Source organism: Gopherus flavomarginatus, chromosome 19 (assembly GCF_025201925.1).
Source record: "Gopherus flavomarginatus isolate rGopFla2 chromosome 19, rGopFla2.mat.asm, whole genome shotgun sequence".
NCBI classification, from domain to species: domain Eukaryota; kingdom Metazoa; phylum Chordata; order Testudines; family Testudinidae; genus Gopherus; species Gopherus flavomarginatus.
Window position 1 is genome coordinate 1410421 of NC_066635.1, and position 16032 is coordinate 1426452.

The 16032-nt window shown below is 50.3% G+C and overlaps 2 protein-coding genes across 5 annotated transcripts in view; both read left to right on the forward strand.

Annotated features, from left to right (window-relative positions):
- The window catches only part of STX1A (syntaxin 1A), a 251783-nt gene that overhangs the window by 195189 nt on the left and 40562 nt on the right, over positions 1 to 16032 (forward strand). For all 4 annotated transcript variants that reach the window (XR_007770371.1, XR_007770372.1, XM_050929224.1 and 1 more), the window contains exon 6: positions 14389 to 14497. Coding sequence is in view for 2 of the 4 variants with exons in the window: in XM_050929224.1 (XP_050785181.1) it covers positions 14389 to 14497 (109 nt within the window). In the remaining 2 variants the exon portion in view is untranslated. The remainder of the gene's footprint in view (positions 1 to 14388; positions 14498 to 16032) is intronic.
- The window catches only part of LOC127037472 (uncharacterized), a 269283-nt gene that overhangs the window by 78769 nt on the left and 174482 nt on the right, over positions 1 to 16032 (forward strand). The gene's annotated exons all lie outside the window — the stretch shown is intronic.

Below are 16032 nucleotides of genomic sequence, written 5' to 3' on the forward strand. Positions count from 1 at the left end.
AGCTTTATAAACCAATTTAGTTAAAATGGGACAAACCCCATGTGCAGATGCTCTTGTCTCAGTTTAAACCATCTTGTATCGATTTGGGTATTGTTTTGTTTTGGCTGAAACAGTTTAGTGAATTTTACAAGAATCAGTGAAATGATTCCAAACCCAAATCTAACTTTGGCCAGCTAGATCCACCCAGCTCTACTCATAATCTGAAATTTGAGCTGCAGCTACTTAACTAAATAAAAAAGAACAGGAGTACTTGTGGCACCTTAGAGACTAACAAATTTATTTCAGCATGAGCTTTTGTGAGCTACAGCTCACTTCTTCGGATGCATAGACTGGAACACACAGACAGGAGATATTTATACATACAGAGAACATGAAAAGGTGGAAGTATGCATATTTCATGTTCTCTGTATGTATAAATATCTCCTGTCTGTGTGTTCCATCCTATGCATCCGAAGAAGTGAGCTGTAGCTCACAAAAGCTCATGCTGAAATAAATTTGTTAGTCTCTAAGGTGCCACAAGTACTCTTGTTCTTTTTGTGGATACAGAACACAGCTGCTACTCTGAAACTTAACTAAATCAGTTTCTAAAGCAATTTCGTTACATCAGTGCAACTTTGTAGACCAGGCCCAAGACAATGTCAGTCTCGCACATTTCGAGCAAAGTACACAGAGTTCCTGAGGCAGCCTTTACTAGCGGAGCAAAGTGAGATCAGAGGAAAATGTGTGTACACGCAAATCCTCCAGGGCGCCATGTCTGATCCTAGACAATCCCCTTTACGTTCACTCTCAAGAAACTCCTGCTTTGGATCCTCATGGTCATTCCCTTCCTCCCATGAGGACCCTTGCTTAGAATTATTGTAGTCTTCACGGAACTCCAGCACTTTGTCAGTTGCTCCCAGGTGTTGTCCTAGCCGCTAGCTGGGAGCATTTCCTGGTTCTGCCCTCCCAGTATGCTAGCGTTTATACACCTTGTGTGGGCTCTTCCTGAGAGAGGTCTCTGGAACTTCTCAGAGGAGGCAGGTGCAATGTTGTCCCCTTCTGTATCAGTCTGAAGGGGAGTCTGAGAAACAAAGTCCTGTACATCAGGTGATGCCGCAGGGCTGCAGACTCTGCTGTGTCTGTACTGAACATTACAGGTAGACAGAGCTGCACTCTCTCAGGCTGCAAGCTCCAACAGGGTGATCTGAGGCTGTAACCAGGGAAAGAGCATGGTGGCCTTGTGTCAGGCAGAGGACACTGAGAGCCTGCTGTGTCTGCCCTGAGCACCAGGTGCCGCTGTTCTCCTAGGGGGACGGCTGTAGCATTTATTTTGATGTGTAGCTCTTTGGACAGAATACCCTGTTAGGAGTGTAAAAATCCTCAGTTACTTGGGTGCGACACCATGTGGCAAAGGGTCGTTTCCCCCTTCCCCTCCTTCAGCATGTGTCCCATGAAGCCTGAAATGAATGCCGTGGAACAGCTCCTCAGCGGGTGTACATTATTCACACTTACAGCAGTGTTCAGTGTACAGCATAGCCACTGCCCTCAATACAACTGCAGGAACAGGGCTTGTTTGTTTCATAGCCCTCTTTGCTGGCACAGCCCTGAGCGAAGCATAAAACATTATAATCCCTTGGCATTTTATAGTGGGGCAGGCGGGGGGCGGGGGAAGAGTGAGAGAAGTGATGGGCAAAGGAAAGAACTGGTCCTGACCAAACTCTTAACGGTGTGATGGTTCTGAAGATGTCATGTTTGAAGGCAGCCCTAAATTCTGGGATTGCTGCAGAGAGGACTGTAATTGCTATATGTGTGCCCTTTCCATTCCTGCATCGCATTGTCAGCATGAAAATAGTGGTACAGTAATAACTTGAACTTAGTAAAACTTACTGGTGCCTACTCACCATTTTGGATTCACCAACCTGAGACCAGAGAAGCACGAAATTTCCTGCTTGCAGGATCAGTCCGCTTCACTTAGGTGACTGATCAGCAACGAGTGCTCTCCCATTTGAGCCTAAGGGTTTGGCTACACACAGATGTTGCACCAGTTTAACTAAAGGTGCAATGTTAAACAAGTGCAACTTTGTGTGTGGATGCTCTGAAATGAATTTAAACCTGGCTTATATTTATAGAAGGAAGCCAATCGGATAGAAGCCAGATTTAAACTGATTTCAAATCTTGTCTACATGGGATGTTTTCACTGGTTTAACTTCAATGGGTTTTAAAACTGAATAGTTAAACCGGTACAAACCTGTGTGGACACTCTTATTCTGGGGTGGCTTAAACCTGTTCTCAGTTGTCTTTCACTAACCCTTAAACCAAAAAACATCTGTCCACACAGTTTGTAAACCATTTGAATTAAAAGTGTCTTAAGTCCATAAGTACCCAAATGGCAAACAGAACTTTGATAATGGGCCCTAGCAGACAAAGGTATAACAAGATCCAATAGCTGGAAGCCGATGCTAGACAAATTCAGACTAGAAATAACAGGCAAATGTTTAACAGTGAGAGTGATTAGCTATTGGAACAGCTCACAAAGGGATTCTCCATCACTGACCATTTTTAAATCAAGTTTTTCTAGAGCTTCAAACAGGAATTCATTCAGAGACGTTCTCTGGCAGAGGTCAGACTAGATGGTCACAATGGTCCCTTCTGGCCTTGAGAGCTATGAATAAACTGGTGCAAACTGGTGCAAATGTGTGCTGTGGACAATCAGGGGCAAGCCCTGCTCCTGTGGGCTACTCTGGGACTGGCGGCACTGGGTCACTGTAGCTTAGCCAGCAGTTGGGGGAAATTCAGTCAACATCCCATCAAATGTGCTAAGCTGTCATGCTCCTGGTGATGGCTAGGAAGCCTGCCAGATTCTGACGGCCATTCTGACCTTCCAGGTTCTGTGATTTGTAACTTTCAAAAACTTGTCTACTGACCACAGAGAATGGGTGCCAGCCCTGAAGCTGAAAGGGCTTTGGTGGGGAGGGGTTGCCAGGGAATGGCCAGGGGGCAAAATTGGGTTTATAGTGGAAAATGAGACACCACCTTAAGCACTTAACTTCTGCTACTCTGCATAGCAAATGGAAATGTATCTTTAAGCTGGTCCCTAGAGCTTCATTTATGATGTACTAATCAGAAGCTGGACTGTTGGGGCTACAGAGGAAGAAACATTTGAACTGCCTTGTGCATCAGTGATTCTTGGCCTTGCAGAGCTAGAGCAATAATGCAATAGTGCAGGGAGTTGTGGAAATTCGACTGCAGCATTTGCATGCTGACATCAAACATGGCAATGTCCTGATGCAAACATGGCAATGCATCAACCAGCCGTCAGGTCAGGATTATTGTGTTACCTTCCTCGCCACATTCTCTGACTCCCAGCAGGCAGAGTGGGGGATGTGCTGAAGGGTGTTTCTCACTTTTGCTTCTCACCCTGCTCCTGTCTGCTTGAAAAGGTGGAGTGGAATTTTGGCTGCCTGAATCGATGAGCTCAGCACTCCCTCTGCTCCCTTCTCTGTATCAGGCAACGTGGGGAGCACTCCTGTGATCGGTGCTCCACTTGCTCTGCCTGAGGCTAAGCTCTACCATAACAGCCACGTGTTGTGTGGGGGCTGGGCCAGTGGCTCGGGCACTGGACTGGGACTCAGGAGATCTGGGTGCAGTTCCTGGCTCAGCCCCAAATGCTGCGTGGTCAGTCATCTGCTCAGCCTCAGTTCCCATATGTAACATGGGGAGCAGAGATGTTTCCCCACCTTCCAGGGTGCTGTGAGGGTCATCCTCAGTGCTTAGTGGTCCCACATCTTCTTTCCTTGTTTTCTTTTTATTTATATGGCTATAGAACCTTTTACTATTGGTTTGAATTCTCTTTGCAGGGTCCAACTCTGCTTGGCTTTTGGCAGTTCTCACTTTATCCCTACACTTTCTGACCTCCAAAAGGTAGCTTTCCTTGCTGATCCATCCCTTCTTCCATTCCTTGTAGATTTCTGGTTTCTCTTAATCACCTCTTTGAGATACTTGCTCATCCAACCTGCTCTGCAACCCTTCTGGAGAATTTTTCCCCTTGCTTGGAACGCAGGCTTCAGAGAGCTTCTGCAACTTCGATTTAAAGTGATCCCAAGATTCCTCCACATTCAGACCCTGGAGTTCTTCAGTCCAGTCCATTTCCCTCACTAATTCCCTTAAGTTTTTTTAAGTTTGCCCTTTTGAAATCAAGGCCCCTAGTTACAGATCTGTTTTTGTTTATCCTTCCATTTACTTTAAACTGAATTAGCTCGTGATCACTCAAACCAAGCTTGTCCCCTACAGCCAGCTCTTCAGTGAGGTCCTCACTACTCACCAATACCAAATCTAAAATGGCATCACTTCTTGTTGGTTCAGCAAGTATTTGGTGACAAAATCTGTCAGCTATCAGCTCCAGGAAAATCTTGGCCCTGCTGGTATTAGTAGCACTTGTCCTCCAGTCTATAGCTGGGAAGTTAAAGTCTTCCATAATCACCCAATTCCAAGTAGTATTTATTTCATTAAAAGCATTAAAGAGGTCTCTATCTATATCCAAATTGGATCCTGGGGGTCTGTAGCACACCTCAAGCACTATCTCAGGGGGCCTCCAGTAGCTTCCTTCCCCAAAGTGATTTAGGCTCACACAGACTCTGTCTTATCCATTCCAACACTTCCAATTCCTTTACAGTCTACCTCACCATTAATATACAATGCTACTCCACCACCTTTGCCTTTATTTCTGTCTTTCCTAAACAGCACAGACCCTTCCATACCTGTACTCCAGTAATAACTACTGTTCCACCATGTTTCTGCTATCCCTCTAATATCTGGTTTCATTTCCTGTACCAGTAGCTCTAGGTCCTCCATTTTGTTACCCAGGCTCCTTGCATTGGTCTACAAACATCTTACCTGTTGCTGCTTGGCTTTGCCAACATTCTTCACTCCATTGCGTATAGTCATTCTGAGGCCACTATCACCTATCTGACTGGTGTCAGCACTATCCTTCCTCATAATGCCCATTCTCCTATCCATTGCTGTTCCTTTCTGCATTGCTGCATCCTTTCTTATTTGATTTTCTTCCCTCTCAATGTTAAAATCAGGACTAGAGATTACATGAGCATCTCCCAACTGTCTCCCCCAGCTCCAGTCACGTGAGACACGTGTGAATCCAGCACCTTTCTGAATGGCTAATACTGGGAAATAACAGTGCTAATCCTGTCATTCGTTCAGTAATGCCATTTACTGCTTCCCCAAACGCAGAGTTTGAAACCTCCTTCCCAAAAGTTTTGGGGTGTTCAGACCTGGCGTTCTAGTTCTGACCCACTTCTAATGCTCTAGTAACATTGGTGACCCCTGTAAATTACAGGTGGAACTCCAGGTGGGAGACCCAAGTTTGTCATATTTATATCATTAATCAGTTACATTCAGTGCTCTCTCCTTTTCTCCCTTCTCCTCTCCTCTGCACCCCTTTCTCTCCCCTCTCCTTTCCCTGTTTCTCTCTCTTCATGTCCTCTTCATTGCTCCCTGACTCTTCTCCTTCAGTCTCTGTCCATGTAGAGTTGAGAGAATTATTTGCAGGAGGTGACATATTGTGCTCCTGGAACCTCCCTTTGTGCTTATGGAATGTCCATGAGCCAAACAGTTTCCTCCAATTTGTTTACTATTGACTTTAAATCTCTGATTGAGTGCAAGTCGTTCTCTGCAAGTACTCAACAGTCACTGCTCAAGCTGGGTGTGTTCATTGTGATTGGTCAAATAAGTCCCCTGGTATTTTGTGTTACCTGACTGAATGAGTGTGCAAGCAGTTCCTGCACAACACGTCAATGTAAAATTTGGTTTCCACAGATGCTTGTGCACAAGACTTTGAAATCTGCTTCTAGTGAAAGCTCAGTCACTGACATGTTGGCGGAAAGCGATCACAAACATGCTGGATGTGGATTCATTTAGCAATTGACTTGATCTTCCTAGCATACATTTGGGGCTATTTTCCCAGCTCTGGTATTAGCTAGATATCTAAATCAGGTACTGAGCAGGATCCCGGAGACTACATTCCTGCCTGACCAAGCTCCCCCCTTAGCACACACCACAAATTACAGTCAGTGAGTTCTGCAGTGAGCACCCAGCTGTGGTTAGCGTCTGTATTCCACTTGGGTCTTGTTAACTGTTATTCACAGATTTTCTGGAGCACTTCCCTGGGTAATGGAAAGAAAGACAGCAAGATCACAGTGTTCTGTCTGCTGAGGGCCTGTGAATCTGACAGGCAGCTGAGTTCTTGGAGAACAGTCCCTGTTCACCAGCTGAATGGAGAACAGTTAAAACGTTTAAGGCCATAGTCATCGTGGTGTGCTCCAGCAAAGCGTCCCCCAGGCCTCAGTGATAAACAGAGCTGGCGGGTCTATTAGAAAGGAAACATTGGTTCAGTCGTTCTTTCCCCAGGCTGTGCTGTGAACTAGAGCTGGTGTTACAGGGGAGCCACAAAGATTCAGCATAAACCAAACATTCTGCATCAATTGTAACTCCATATCCACCCGCACTGGAGAGCTACACACATAGCCCTGAGCCCCCCCAACCCAGAACCCTTTCCTCCACCCCAAACCCCTCATCCCCAGCTCCATCCCAGAGCCCTTAACCACCCCCTGCATCCCAATCCCCACCCCCAGCCCTGAGCCCCCCCAACCCAGAACCCTTTCCTCCACCCCAAGCCCCTCATCCCCAGCTCCATCCCAGAGCCCTTAACCCACCCCCTGCATCCCAATCCCCTGCCCTAGCCCTGAGCCACCCCCAAACCCGGAGTCCCCTCCTGCACCCCAAACCTCTCATCCCCAGCCCCACCCCAGAGCCTGCACCCCCAGCCCTGACCCTCTCCCACACTCCTGCCCCAGTTCTGACCCCCTCCCACACCCTGAACCACTCCTTTCCAGCCACAGCCCTCACCCCAACCCTCTGTCCCAGCCCTGAGACCCTCCCATACCCCAAACCCCTCATCCCCAGCGGGCATCAACAATTTTCTTCAACTAGGTGGCCAGAAAAAAAGTTTGAAAACCACTGCTCTTGAGAGTCCAATCTAGATCTAGGGCCAGCAGTGCCACCTGTTGGCAAAGCGCTGCAATGAACTTTGAACATTCATTGTTCCATGTACATTGTTGTGGCCAGTTCTGGAGATCCTTGTTTCACAAGTAAGGCTGCGTATTAGTCACTGGTGTTTTTTGGTAAAAGTCATGGACAGGTCACGGGCAGTAAACAACCTGTCCATGACTTTTACTAAAAATACCCATGACTAAAACTTGGGCGGGGGGGAACGCAGGTGCTCCCGGGGGTGTGTGTCTGGGGGTGCTGCAGGTGCTGGGGGAGGTGGCTTGGGGGACCCCGCTGTTGCTGGGGGGAGGGGGTGGACAGCACGGCCCAGGACCCCCGCTATTGCTGGGGAGCAGGGGAGGGCTGGCAGGAGCTCCCTACACAGCGCTGCATCCCTGCAGCTCCTAGGTGGCGGAGGGCTCAGAGGGCTTGGTACCCTGCGGCGCAGAGCCCCCCTTTGCCCTCTAGGAGCTGCAGAGCCATGGGAGCTGGGGAGCCCCTCCACCCCAAGGTAAGTGTCCACCCCAACCCGCTGCCCCTAGCCCCTTCCCACACACCCAAACTGCTGCTGCTGACCCAGGAGCTACCCGGCTTGGGCAGCCCCTGACCCACACCAGCGGCTGCAGAAGTCACGGAACGTCACGGAATCCGTGACCTCTGTGGCAGACTCGCAGCCTTAACAATGAGTGACGCTGAATGCAGGTTAAGGTGAACAACTGCGGCTTTGTTAGCCTGTGTGCACTGCTCTGCTCGCATGGCTGAGTTACTTCCAGCCTCATTCCCAGGGTGCTTGTGTCTTGGTATCCCCTCAATAGCAGTCCCTCCAGGGCAGATGGACCCTCTGACTCCAGTTCCACTGTTCTGCTCTGCATCTTCCCTATTTTACAAACATTTTAAACATTAAAAACAAATAACTGACACCCAGACCCCACCCTGTGCCCCTTCAGCCAGCGGCTGGCAGCACACAGCCAAGTTGGAATCTTGTCTTTCCCACAGACTCAGCTGGTTACATAGGCTTTGGTTTCTTCAACAGATGACGTATCTCTGTCTCTGAGTTTTGCATACTGTCTCTCTCTGGAGTCTCCTCCCTCCCTGTGGGTTTGTCTCCAGTGGTTCCTTGTCTGTCCACTCTGTAATGGGTTTTCTCTGAGTGTTGTGTCTGCTCACTTGGAAGTGTCTCCTTGTATCACTTGTCCCTCTTTATTAGTCACTTCATATGACCTGGTTGCCGCTGCACCCCTCACTACTCCTTTAGTCCTCTCCTTCTGGTGTCTCTCTAATGGCTGGCTCCTCACAGAGGTGCCTGTATCCAGGACTTACAGGTCCTGGGCTGACCAGTTGTACCCTAGTGCTTGATTTCGCTGGCCATCTCCTCTCAGTGATATCTCCACCCTTCTGGCTGTCACGGGTCTCCCCACATTGGTAGCAGGGTCCTTTGTCCCATAAGTGTCTGGGTTCGATTGTTTGGCACCCCTGTGCTGGGGTATTTCTGTGTGCCAATGTTAACAAGGGATCCAAACCAGAAGAAACAGCCTTGGATAACAGTCTTGTAGCCATTTTCACAGCTGATCCTATCTCACCATTGCTCTGTGGACATGCTGGGCTGGAAATGTGTGGTCAAACTCCCATATGCCTGCAAATTCCTTGACTACTTCTGAGGCAAAATGAGGCCCATTGTCAGTGAATACAGAGTCTAGAGTGCCATACCCCGCAAAGTGGGCCCTCAGTTTCCCAATCTTGACTTGCTTGTGTCAGACAGGGCATTGACTTTCCAAAAATGTGAGTAGTAATCCACTGACCTCAAGTATTGCTTTCCCTTGAAGGTAAGTCAGTCCACTCCCACTTTCTTCCATTGTTGGGTGGGCAGCTCATCTGGTAACAGTCACTTTGTGCTGGCGGTTCTCACGTGACGGACAGGTGTCACACTCTTCTGTCAAGGAGTGGAGTTGTGTATTCATTCCTGGCCGGTAGGTGCACACACAAGTGTGCCTCAGACAGCTGTCAGTGCCCAGGGATGAGGCACGTATCTTTTGCAAAAACACCCCATGACAAGCAACTGTCACCTCTTGTGAGTGCTCCCTGTCACCTGAGTGCAGTGCTGCGCCTGGTGTTGCCTGTAAGTTGCCAACCTCGCTAGGCGGGCTTCAGCGGCTCAGCCCTCCGGCCATGTCACACAGTCAAAATGTACAAGTCCCTTCTGGGTTAGCAAAAGTCCAGCAAAACTCTCTGCCCTCACCAGGGTGTCTGGACCCTTTGGGTCTAGCCCCTTTCCTTGGGCATTTTAAACTAGCCTCGTGCCCTTTCCAGGGCTTAGGCCACTCCAGCACTGGCTGGTCAGGGGCCTGGGCTGGCCCATTACTCTGGGCCCCAGCCCAGAGACTCTAGACACAGCAGCCATGTACCGCTGCCTCCAGTTTGCTGCTGCTTTCCCCGAGCCTTTTCCCACATAGCCCCTCTCCTTTCACCTGTTCCTTTACAGTTGTCAGGTCCTCTCCTTCCTGTGGCAAGAGCAGAGCCAGCGTCCTCGCCTCGGGTCCCAGACAGGCTCTGACCTGCTCAGTCCTTTCAGCTCCTTTTATCTGAGCCTGCAGGGCTCTGATTGGCTGCTTTTATGCGGTCTTTTTAGGCAGGCCTGGAGGACCTTTTAAACTAAGCTGAGGGAAGAGGTAGATATGCTGGAGGGTATGGATAGGGTCCAGAGTGACCTAGACAAATTGGAGGATTGGGCCAAAAGAAATTTGATGAGGTTCAACAAGGACAAGTGCAGAGTCCTGCACTTAGAATGGAAGAATCCCATGCTACAGGCTGGGAACCGACTGGCTAAGCAGCAGTTCTGCAGAGAGGGACCTGGAGATTACAGTGGACGAGAAGCTGGATATGAGTCAGCAGTGTGCCCTTGTTGCCGAGGCTAGCGGCATATTGGGCTGCATTAGTGGGAGCTTTGCCAGAAGATTGAAGGAAGTGATTATTCCCCTCTATTTGGCACTGGTAAGGCCACATCTGGAGTACTGCATCCAGTTTTGGGGCCCCCACTACAGAAGGGAGGTGGACAAATTGGAGAGAGTCCAGTGGAGGGCAAAAAAAATGATTGGGGGCTGGGGCACATGACTTACAAGGAGAGACTGAGGGAACTGGGCTTGTTTAGTCTGCAGAAGAGCAGAGTGAGGGGGGATTTGATAGCAGCCTTCAACTACCTGAAGGGGGTTCCAAAGAGGATGGATCTAGGCTGTTCTCAGTGGTGACGGATGACAGAACAAGGAGCAATGGTCTCAAGTTGCAGCGGGGGAGGTTTGGGTTGGATATTGGGAAACACTGTTTCACTAGGAGGGTGGTGAAGCACTGGACTGGGTTCCCTAGGGAGGTGGTGGAATCTTGATCCTTAGAGGTTTTTAAGGCTTGGGTTGACAAAGCCCTGGCTGGGATGATTTAGTTGGGGATTGGTCCTGCTTCGAGCAGGGGGTGGGACTGGATGACCTGCTGAGGTCTCTTCCAACCCTGATAGTCTATGATTCTATTGCCCACCTCTGCTGCGCCTTCCTGAGGTGGGGCATAGTAGGACTGCACGGCCTCCAGCAGGGGGCACCAAAGAGCCAGGTATACCCCATCACACGTCCCTTTGTCTAATTCTATCCTGCACACTCAGCTCATCTTTAATTTGACAGTATAGAATCAGATTCATAGAATCTCAGGGTTGGAAGGGACCTCAGGAGGTATCAAGTTCAACCCCCTGCTCAAAGCAGGACCAATTCCAAACTAAATCATCCCTGGCTTTGTCAAGCCAGGCTGTAAAAACCTCTATGATTCTGTTCTGGCAGGTACTTGGCTTTTGTCATCTAGCCTCTCTGCTAGGATCACTCGTTGGACTGTCTGTAGTTGGATGTCCTTTGCAGTAGCCTCGTTGATTTCCGTCAGCGTAGGGTTGCCATTTTTCTAATTGCACAACACTGAATCCCCTTGCCCTGCCTCTCCCCTTCTCTGAGGCCCGGCCCCCACTCACTCCATCCCCCTTCCCTCTCTTGCTTGCTCTCCCCCACCCTTATTCATTTTCACTGGGCTGGGGCAGGGGGTTGGGGTGCAGAAGGGAGTGTGAGCTGTGGGGTGGGGCCAGAAATGAGGGGTTCAGGGTGCGGAAGGAGGCTCCGGGCTGGGGTAGGGGATTGGGGTGTAAGACGGGGTGAGGGCTCCAGATTGTGGTGCAGGCTCTGGGGCCAGGGATGAGGTGTTTGTGGAGTAGGAGAAGCTCCAGGCTGAAGCCAAGGGGTTTGGTGTACAGGAGGGGGCTCAGGTTTGGGGCAGGGTGTTGGGGTACAGGGTGGGGTGTGGGCTCCGGGAGGGAGTTAGGGTGCAGAAGGAGGTTCCGCCCTGAGGCAGGGGGGTCGGGGTGCGGGCTCCAGCCGAGTAGCGCTTACCTCAGACGGCTCCCACTCAGTGGTGCAGTGGGGCTAAGGCAGGCCCCCTGCCTGCCCTGGCTCCATGTGGCTCCCAGAAGTGACTGGCATGTCCAGCTCCTAGTCACAGGGGCCAGAGGGCTCTGTGTGCTGCCCCTACAGCTCCCATTGGCTGCAATTCCCAGCCAATGGGAGCTGCAGAGCTGGTGCCTGGGGCAGGGACAGTGCATGGAACTTCCCTGATCTCCCCTGGGCCTTCGGTCTGCAGGGACATGCCAGCCGCTTCCGGGAGCTGTGTGGAGCCAGGGCAGGCGGGGAGCCTGCCTTAGCCCTGCTGCACTGCCAACCAGACTTTTAATAGCTCCACTAGGGTCCCTTTTCAACCAGGCATTCCAGATTCATGTCCTAATCCCCTTCCCCTGTCTTGTGGGTGCTGGGTATGTATCCCCTGCTCAGGGTGTCAGCTAACACTAGTAATTGTCCTGGACAATGTCTGATCTCTACCTGTAGCACTGGAAGTGCATCAACATGCGTTGCTATCTCTTTGGAGCCCTAAGAAAGGACTTTGCCAGGATTGTCTCTAGGGGTTTGTGGGCTGATTGCACTATTACTGGGTGGCCATAGGGGCACTGATGGAATCGCTCTGCTCCAAATACGACAGCCAGAAGCTCTTTTCCTGTTTGGGTCCAGTCTCTGACAGGGCTCTGCTGGCGTAAGCAACCAGCATCCTTTGTCTGACGCATCATACTGGAATGTCCGTGTGACACTGCCCCTTGAACAGATCCGGGGCTTATCACTAAGGATAAGATTTGGTCACAGGTTCCGTGACTTTCAGAGATCTCCACAACATTTTCTTCAGCTTCAGCTGGAGCTGTCAGCTGCTGGGTTGGAGGCTGGGAGCTCTCAGCCACCTTGGGTGGCAGGGGCTCTGCAACTCTGAGCCACCAGCCCCAGAGCTCTAAGCCATCGCTGGCAATGGGGGCCTTGGAGCTCTGAACCATGCAGCGGGGACCCCGGAGCTATGAGCCATGTGGTGGGAGCCCAGAATTGTGAGTCACCGGGACCAGAGCTGTTATTCCCCCTTTGTCAGCTCCCCCCATTATTTTTAGTAAAAGTCACAGACAGGTCACAGCTTTTGTGAATTTTTGTTGATTGCCCATGACCTGTCTGTGACTTTTATTAAAAATACCCGTGACAAAATCTTTAACCTTACTTCTCGCTGTGATCCCCCTGACGGGCCAGCAGTGCTCACCATCCACTACCACAAACCTCCGCTCTGCCCTCTGTTATTTTTCAGGTGAGTTGCGACGAGGTCATGTTTTCCTACGGGCTGCATTGTGCTCTCCTGGTACGTTATTAGATTGTGCCTGCTGTCTGTAATGGGTGTGTCTGAGACCAATTCACCTCAAGGAATCCCACCGCAGGAGGCCCCGCTGCAGGGTTCAGAGCAAAGCCCGTTTTCCTGGTACCATTGTTGCATGCACAGAGGTTGGTATTGTCCCTTGTTGCTTTCCCGGCCTGACGGCCTGAACCTGATACGCTCTCGGACTCAAGGAGAGAGTCATAATGTCATCACCGGTGTCTCATGTCCCCTCCCCCACTTGTACAACCTCCTCTTCTCTTGCAGACACTGCTGCCAGGGTCCAATTTGCCCTGTTCCTTGCAGTGCTGTCCTAGGGCGGGGTACTTCTCCACTCGCTCATGCTCTCCCACAGGATGGGAATGCATCTCACTATGGATATGGAACCCTGGCTGCCTGCCCTCCTTTGCTGCTGTACTTCCGGTGTGTTGGGCCTTGGGAAGCTTCCATCCTTTGTCTTGAGGCTGCCGCTGCATGCCCCAGGACTAAGCATCTGTCTAATGTGAGATGTACTTAGCAGCTGCTCCTGCAGGTGGTGACCCCAAGTGCTGCAGGCTGATCTGAATTAGGTACTCTGTCAAGTCCCCAAAATTGCATGGAGCAGCCTGTGTGCATACGGCAGTGACACTGGGCTCTATCCTCTCCCCTCTGCATCCCTCTCAAGTGAAGAACCTGTGTTGCTCTACCGTTTAATTCAGTGTTGAGGAGCTGTAGGCCTGCTGTGAGGCTTGAGGCAGTGCTGAGCTCCCCAGGGGTGCAGCCCTCTCTTCCTTGTTCCCCAATAAGGTAAAATAACTGTTTTATTTTCCTGCTGATGTCATCATCCTGCATGGCCAGGTCTGTGCACAGCTCGAACTCCTCCTCCCACCAGGTCTGTTGCTGGGTTAGGTTTGTGTCTGCAAAACCCGGGGCTCCGGACCCAGTCTCAGGGCTCACGCAGCCAGCTGCTGCACTGCAGATGCTGTGTTAGCAAAGAGCGAAGCTGCTTGCAGGTTACATTGAATAAGTGGAACTTCTGCAGGGCTCTCTGTCTATGTGGCTGCCTTGCTTCCAGCCCTGATGCCTTGGTGTCCCCTCAATAACAATCCTTCTAGGGAACAGGGCCCTCTGACTGCAGTGCCACTGATCACGAGAAACTTGCTTAACTTTCTGCTCAGCAAATCTCAGTGACTTCTCTGGGCATCTTCCTGAGTAAGGCAGGAGTAACGTCTGAGTGTAGCTCTCAGATTTAAATTAGAACAGCGACGTTTTCTCTTTCAGTCAGCCTTGCCAAACTCTGCTCCCAGGCAAATATTTTCCTTTGACAGGTAAAGTATCATCAAGTTTGTGCTTAGAGTGATAAATATTCATGACAAGCTGTCTTAACCCCACCTGGCTGATGTCATCAGATGATATTTCTGCAGAAGCTGTAAAATGTCTGTGCAGTCATCACCTGAGTTACTGTGTCTGGAATGGAAATTCCAAGTGTGGTGGGGGAGTTTTAGTAATGTGGGGTTCAGAGCTGTGAATTTCTCATCCTGACAAAAGCCTTGATGGAGAATGGCCCCTCTCCCTATGAGACTAAGTAAAATGTGACTTTCTTTGTTACTCTTCCCTCTCCAGCATTCCACATTGTCGCGCAAGTTTGTGGAGGTGATGTCTGAGTACAATGCCACCCAGTCTGACTACAGGGAGCGCTGCAAAGGGAGGATTCAAAGACAGCTGGAAATCAGTGAGTACAACCACCCGCAGCAGCAACCCTGGGCAGCTCAGTGCCTGGTGTGTCCAGAGTGCGGGTCGATTTCTGGGCTGATTAACAGGCAATCAAAGCTGCTTCAGGGTTTCAGTGCTTCATGCAAAGCTCACTCACTGTAAATCCTGTGTCTGCTGGCTGTGCGTGCTGCAGGAGTGGGCCGCGGCTGCAGCCACTTGTGTGTGAGGATGACGTTGCCCTCCAGCAGCTTGGCCTACAGAGAAGGTAAGGGACATATTTGCTACTAGAGAGACAAGGAGGGTGAGGTAATTGCTTCTATTGGACCAATTCTGTTGGTGACAGAGACGATACAGAGCTCTACTTCAGGTCTGGGAAACTAACTCAGTGTCACAGCTAAAAACACTGGCAGCTAAAGGACTTGACACATATGGTAAAGGTCTGTATTTCTTCAGCTGAAGGGCTAAGTTCTGCAGATATGTTTGTGATTGATATAGTAAATGGCTGCTTTTGGCAGACATGGCCTCACTCTGCCCTCTTCTTTCTCTTCTTCCCTTCTTTCTCGCCTTCAGAGTAAGAGGGTCTCATAGATTTGCGAAGCAGAGGCATGCTGGGATCCTGGCTGAGGCCCCTGTGCGTGTGTGTCACTAATACAGCATCACTTCAGGAGTACCTCCTCTTACAAGTGCACAGCTCTGGCAAGGCTCACTGGGCCCGCCACCTTGTGCTGCAGGGGAGTTCAGGGCTAGTGTGCTCCCTGGGTATTCAGACGCTGACAGTCTTGGTAGAGGGAAAAGCTGTTTTTGAAGGGAGCTCCAGACTGCTGAAAGGTGCCGGGTTGCCAGCGCAGAAGACTGGAAATGTCTGCACCAAATGGGTCCTGTACAGGGAGCCTGTGGGCCTGAGCCCTGGCTCCAGGAGCTATTTACTGTCAAGGGTGTGAAGGAATCCTGTCTCCAGGGCCTAATTCATCCTTGGCTTTTCTGCTGAGTCTGATGGCAAAGGGGCCAATTGGTGCCAGCTGTGATGGTAGTTTCGTGAGAGGTCACATATCCAATGAGGGGAGAGGGATAGCTCAATGGTTTGCTAATCCCAGCATTGTGAGCTCAGTCCTTGAGGGGGCCGTTTAGGGAACTGGGGTAAAAATCTGTCGGGGTTGGACTAGAAACCTCCTGAGGTCCCTTCCAACCCTGTGATTCTATGGACTGGCATCCCAGGGGCCTCCAACTCTGGTGCACCCACATTTTCATTTCCTGTCAATGTTACCTTGCTCTCAACTGCAGGTCATAGCATCATAGACTATCAGGGTTGGAAGGGACCTCAGGAGGTCACCTAGTCCAACCCCCTGCTCAATGCAGGACCAATCCCCAACTAAATCATCCCAGCCAGGGCTTTGTCAAGCCTGACCTTAAAAACCTCTAAGGAAGGAGATTCCACCACCTCCCTAGGTAACCCATTCCAATGCTTAACCATTCTCTGAGTGAAAAAGTTTTTCCTAATATCCAACCTAAACCTCCCCCACTGCAACTTGAGACCATTGCTCCTTGTTCTGTCAT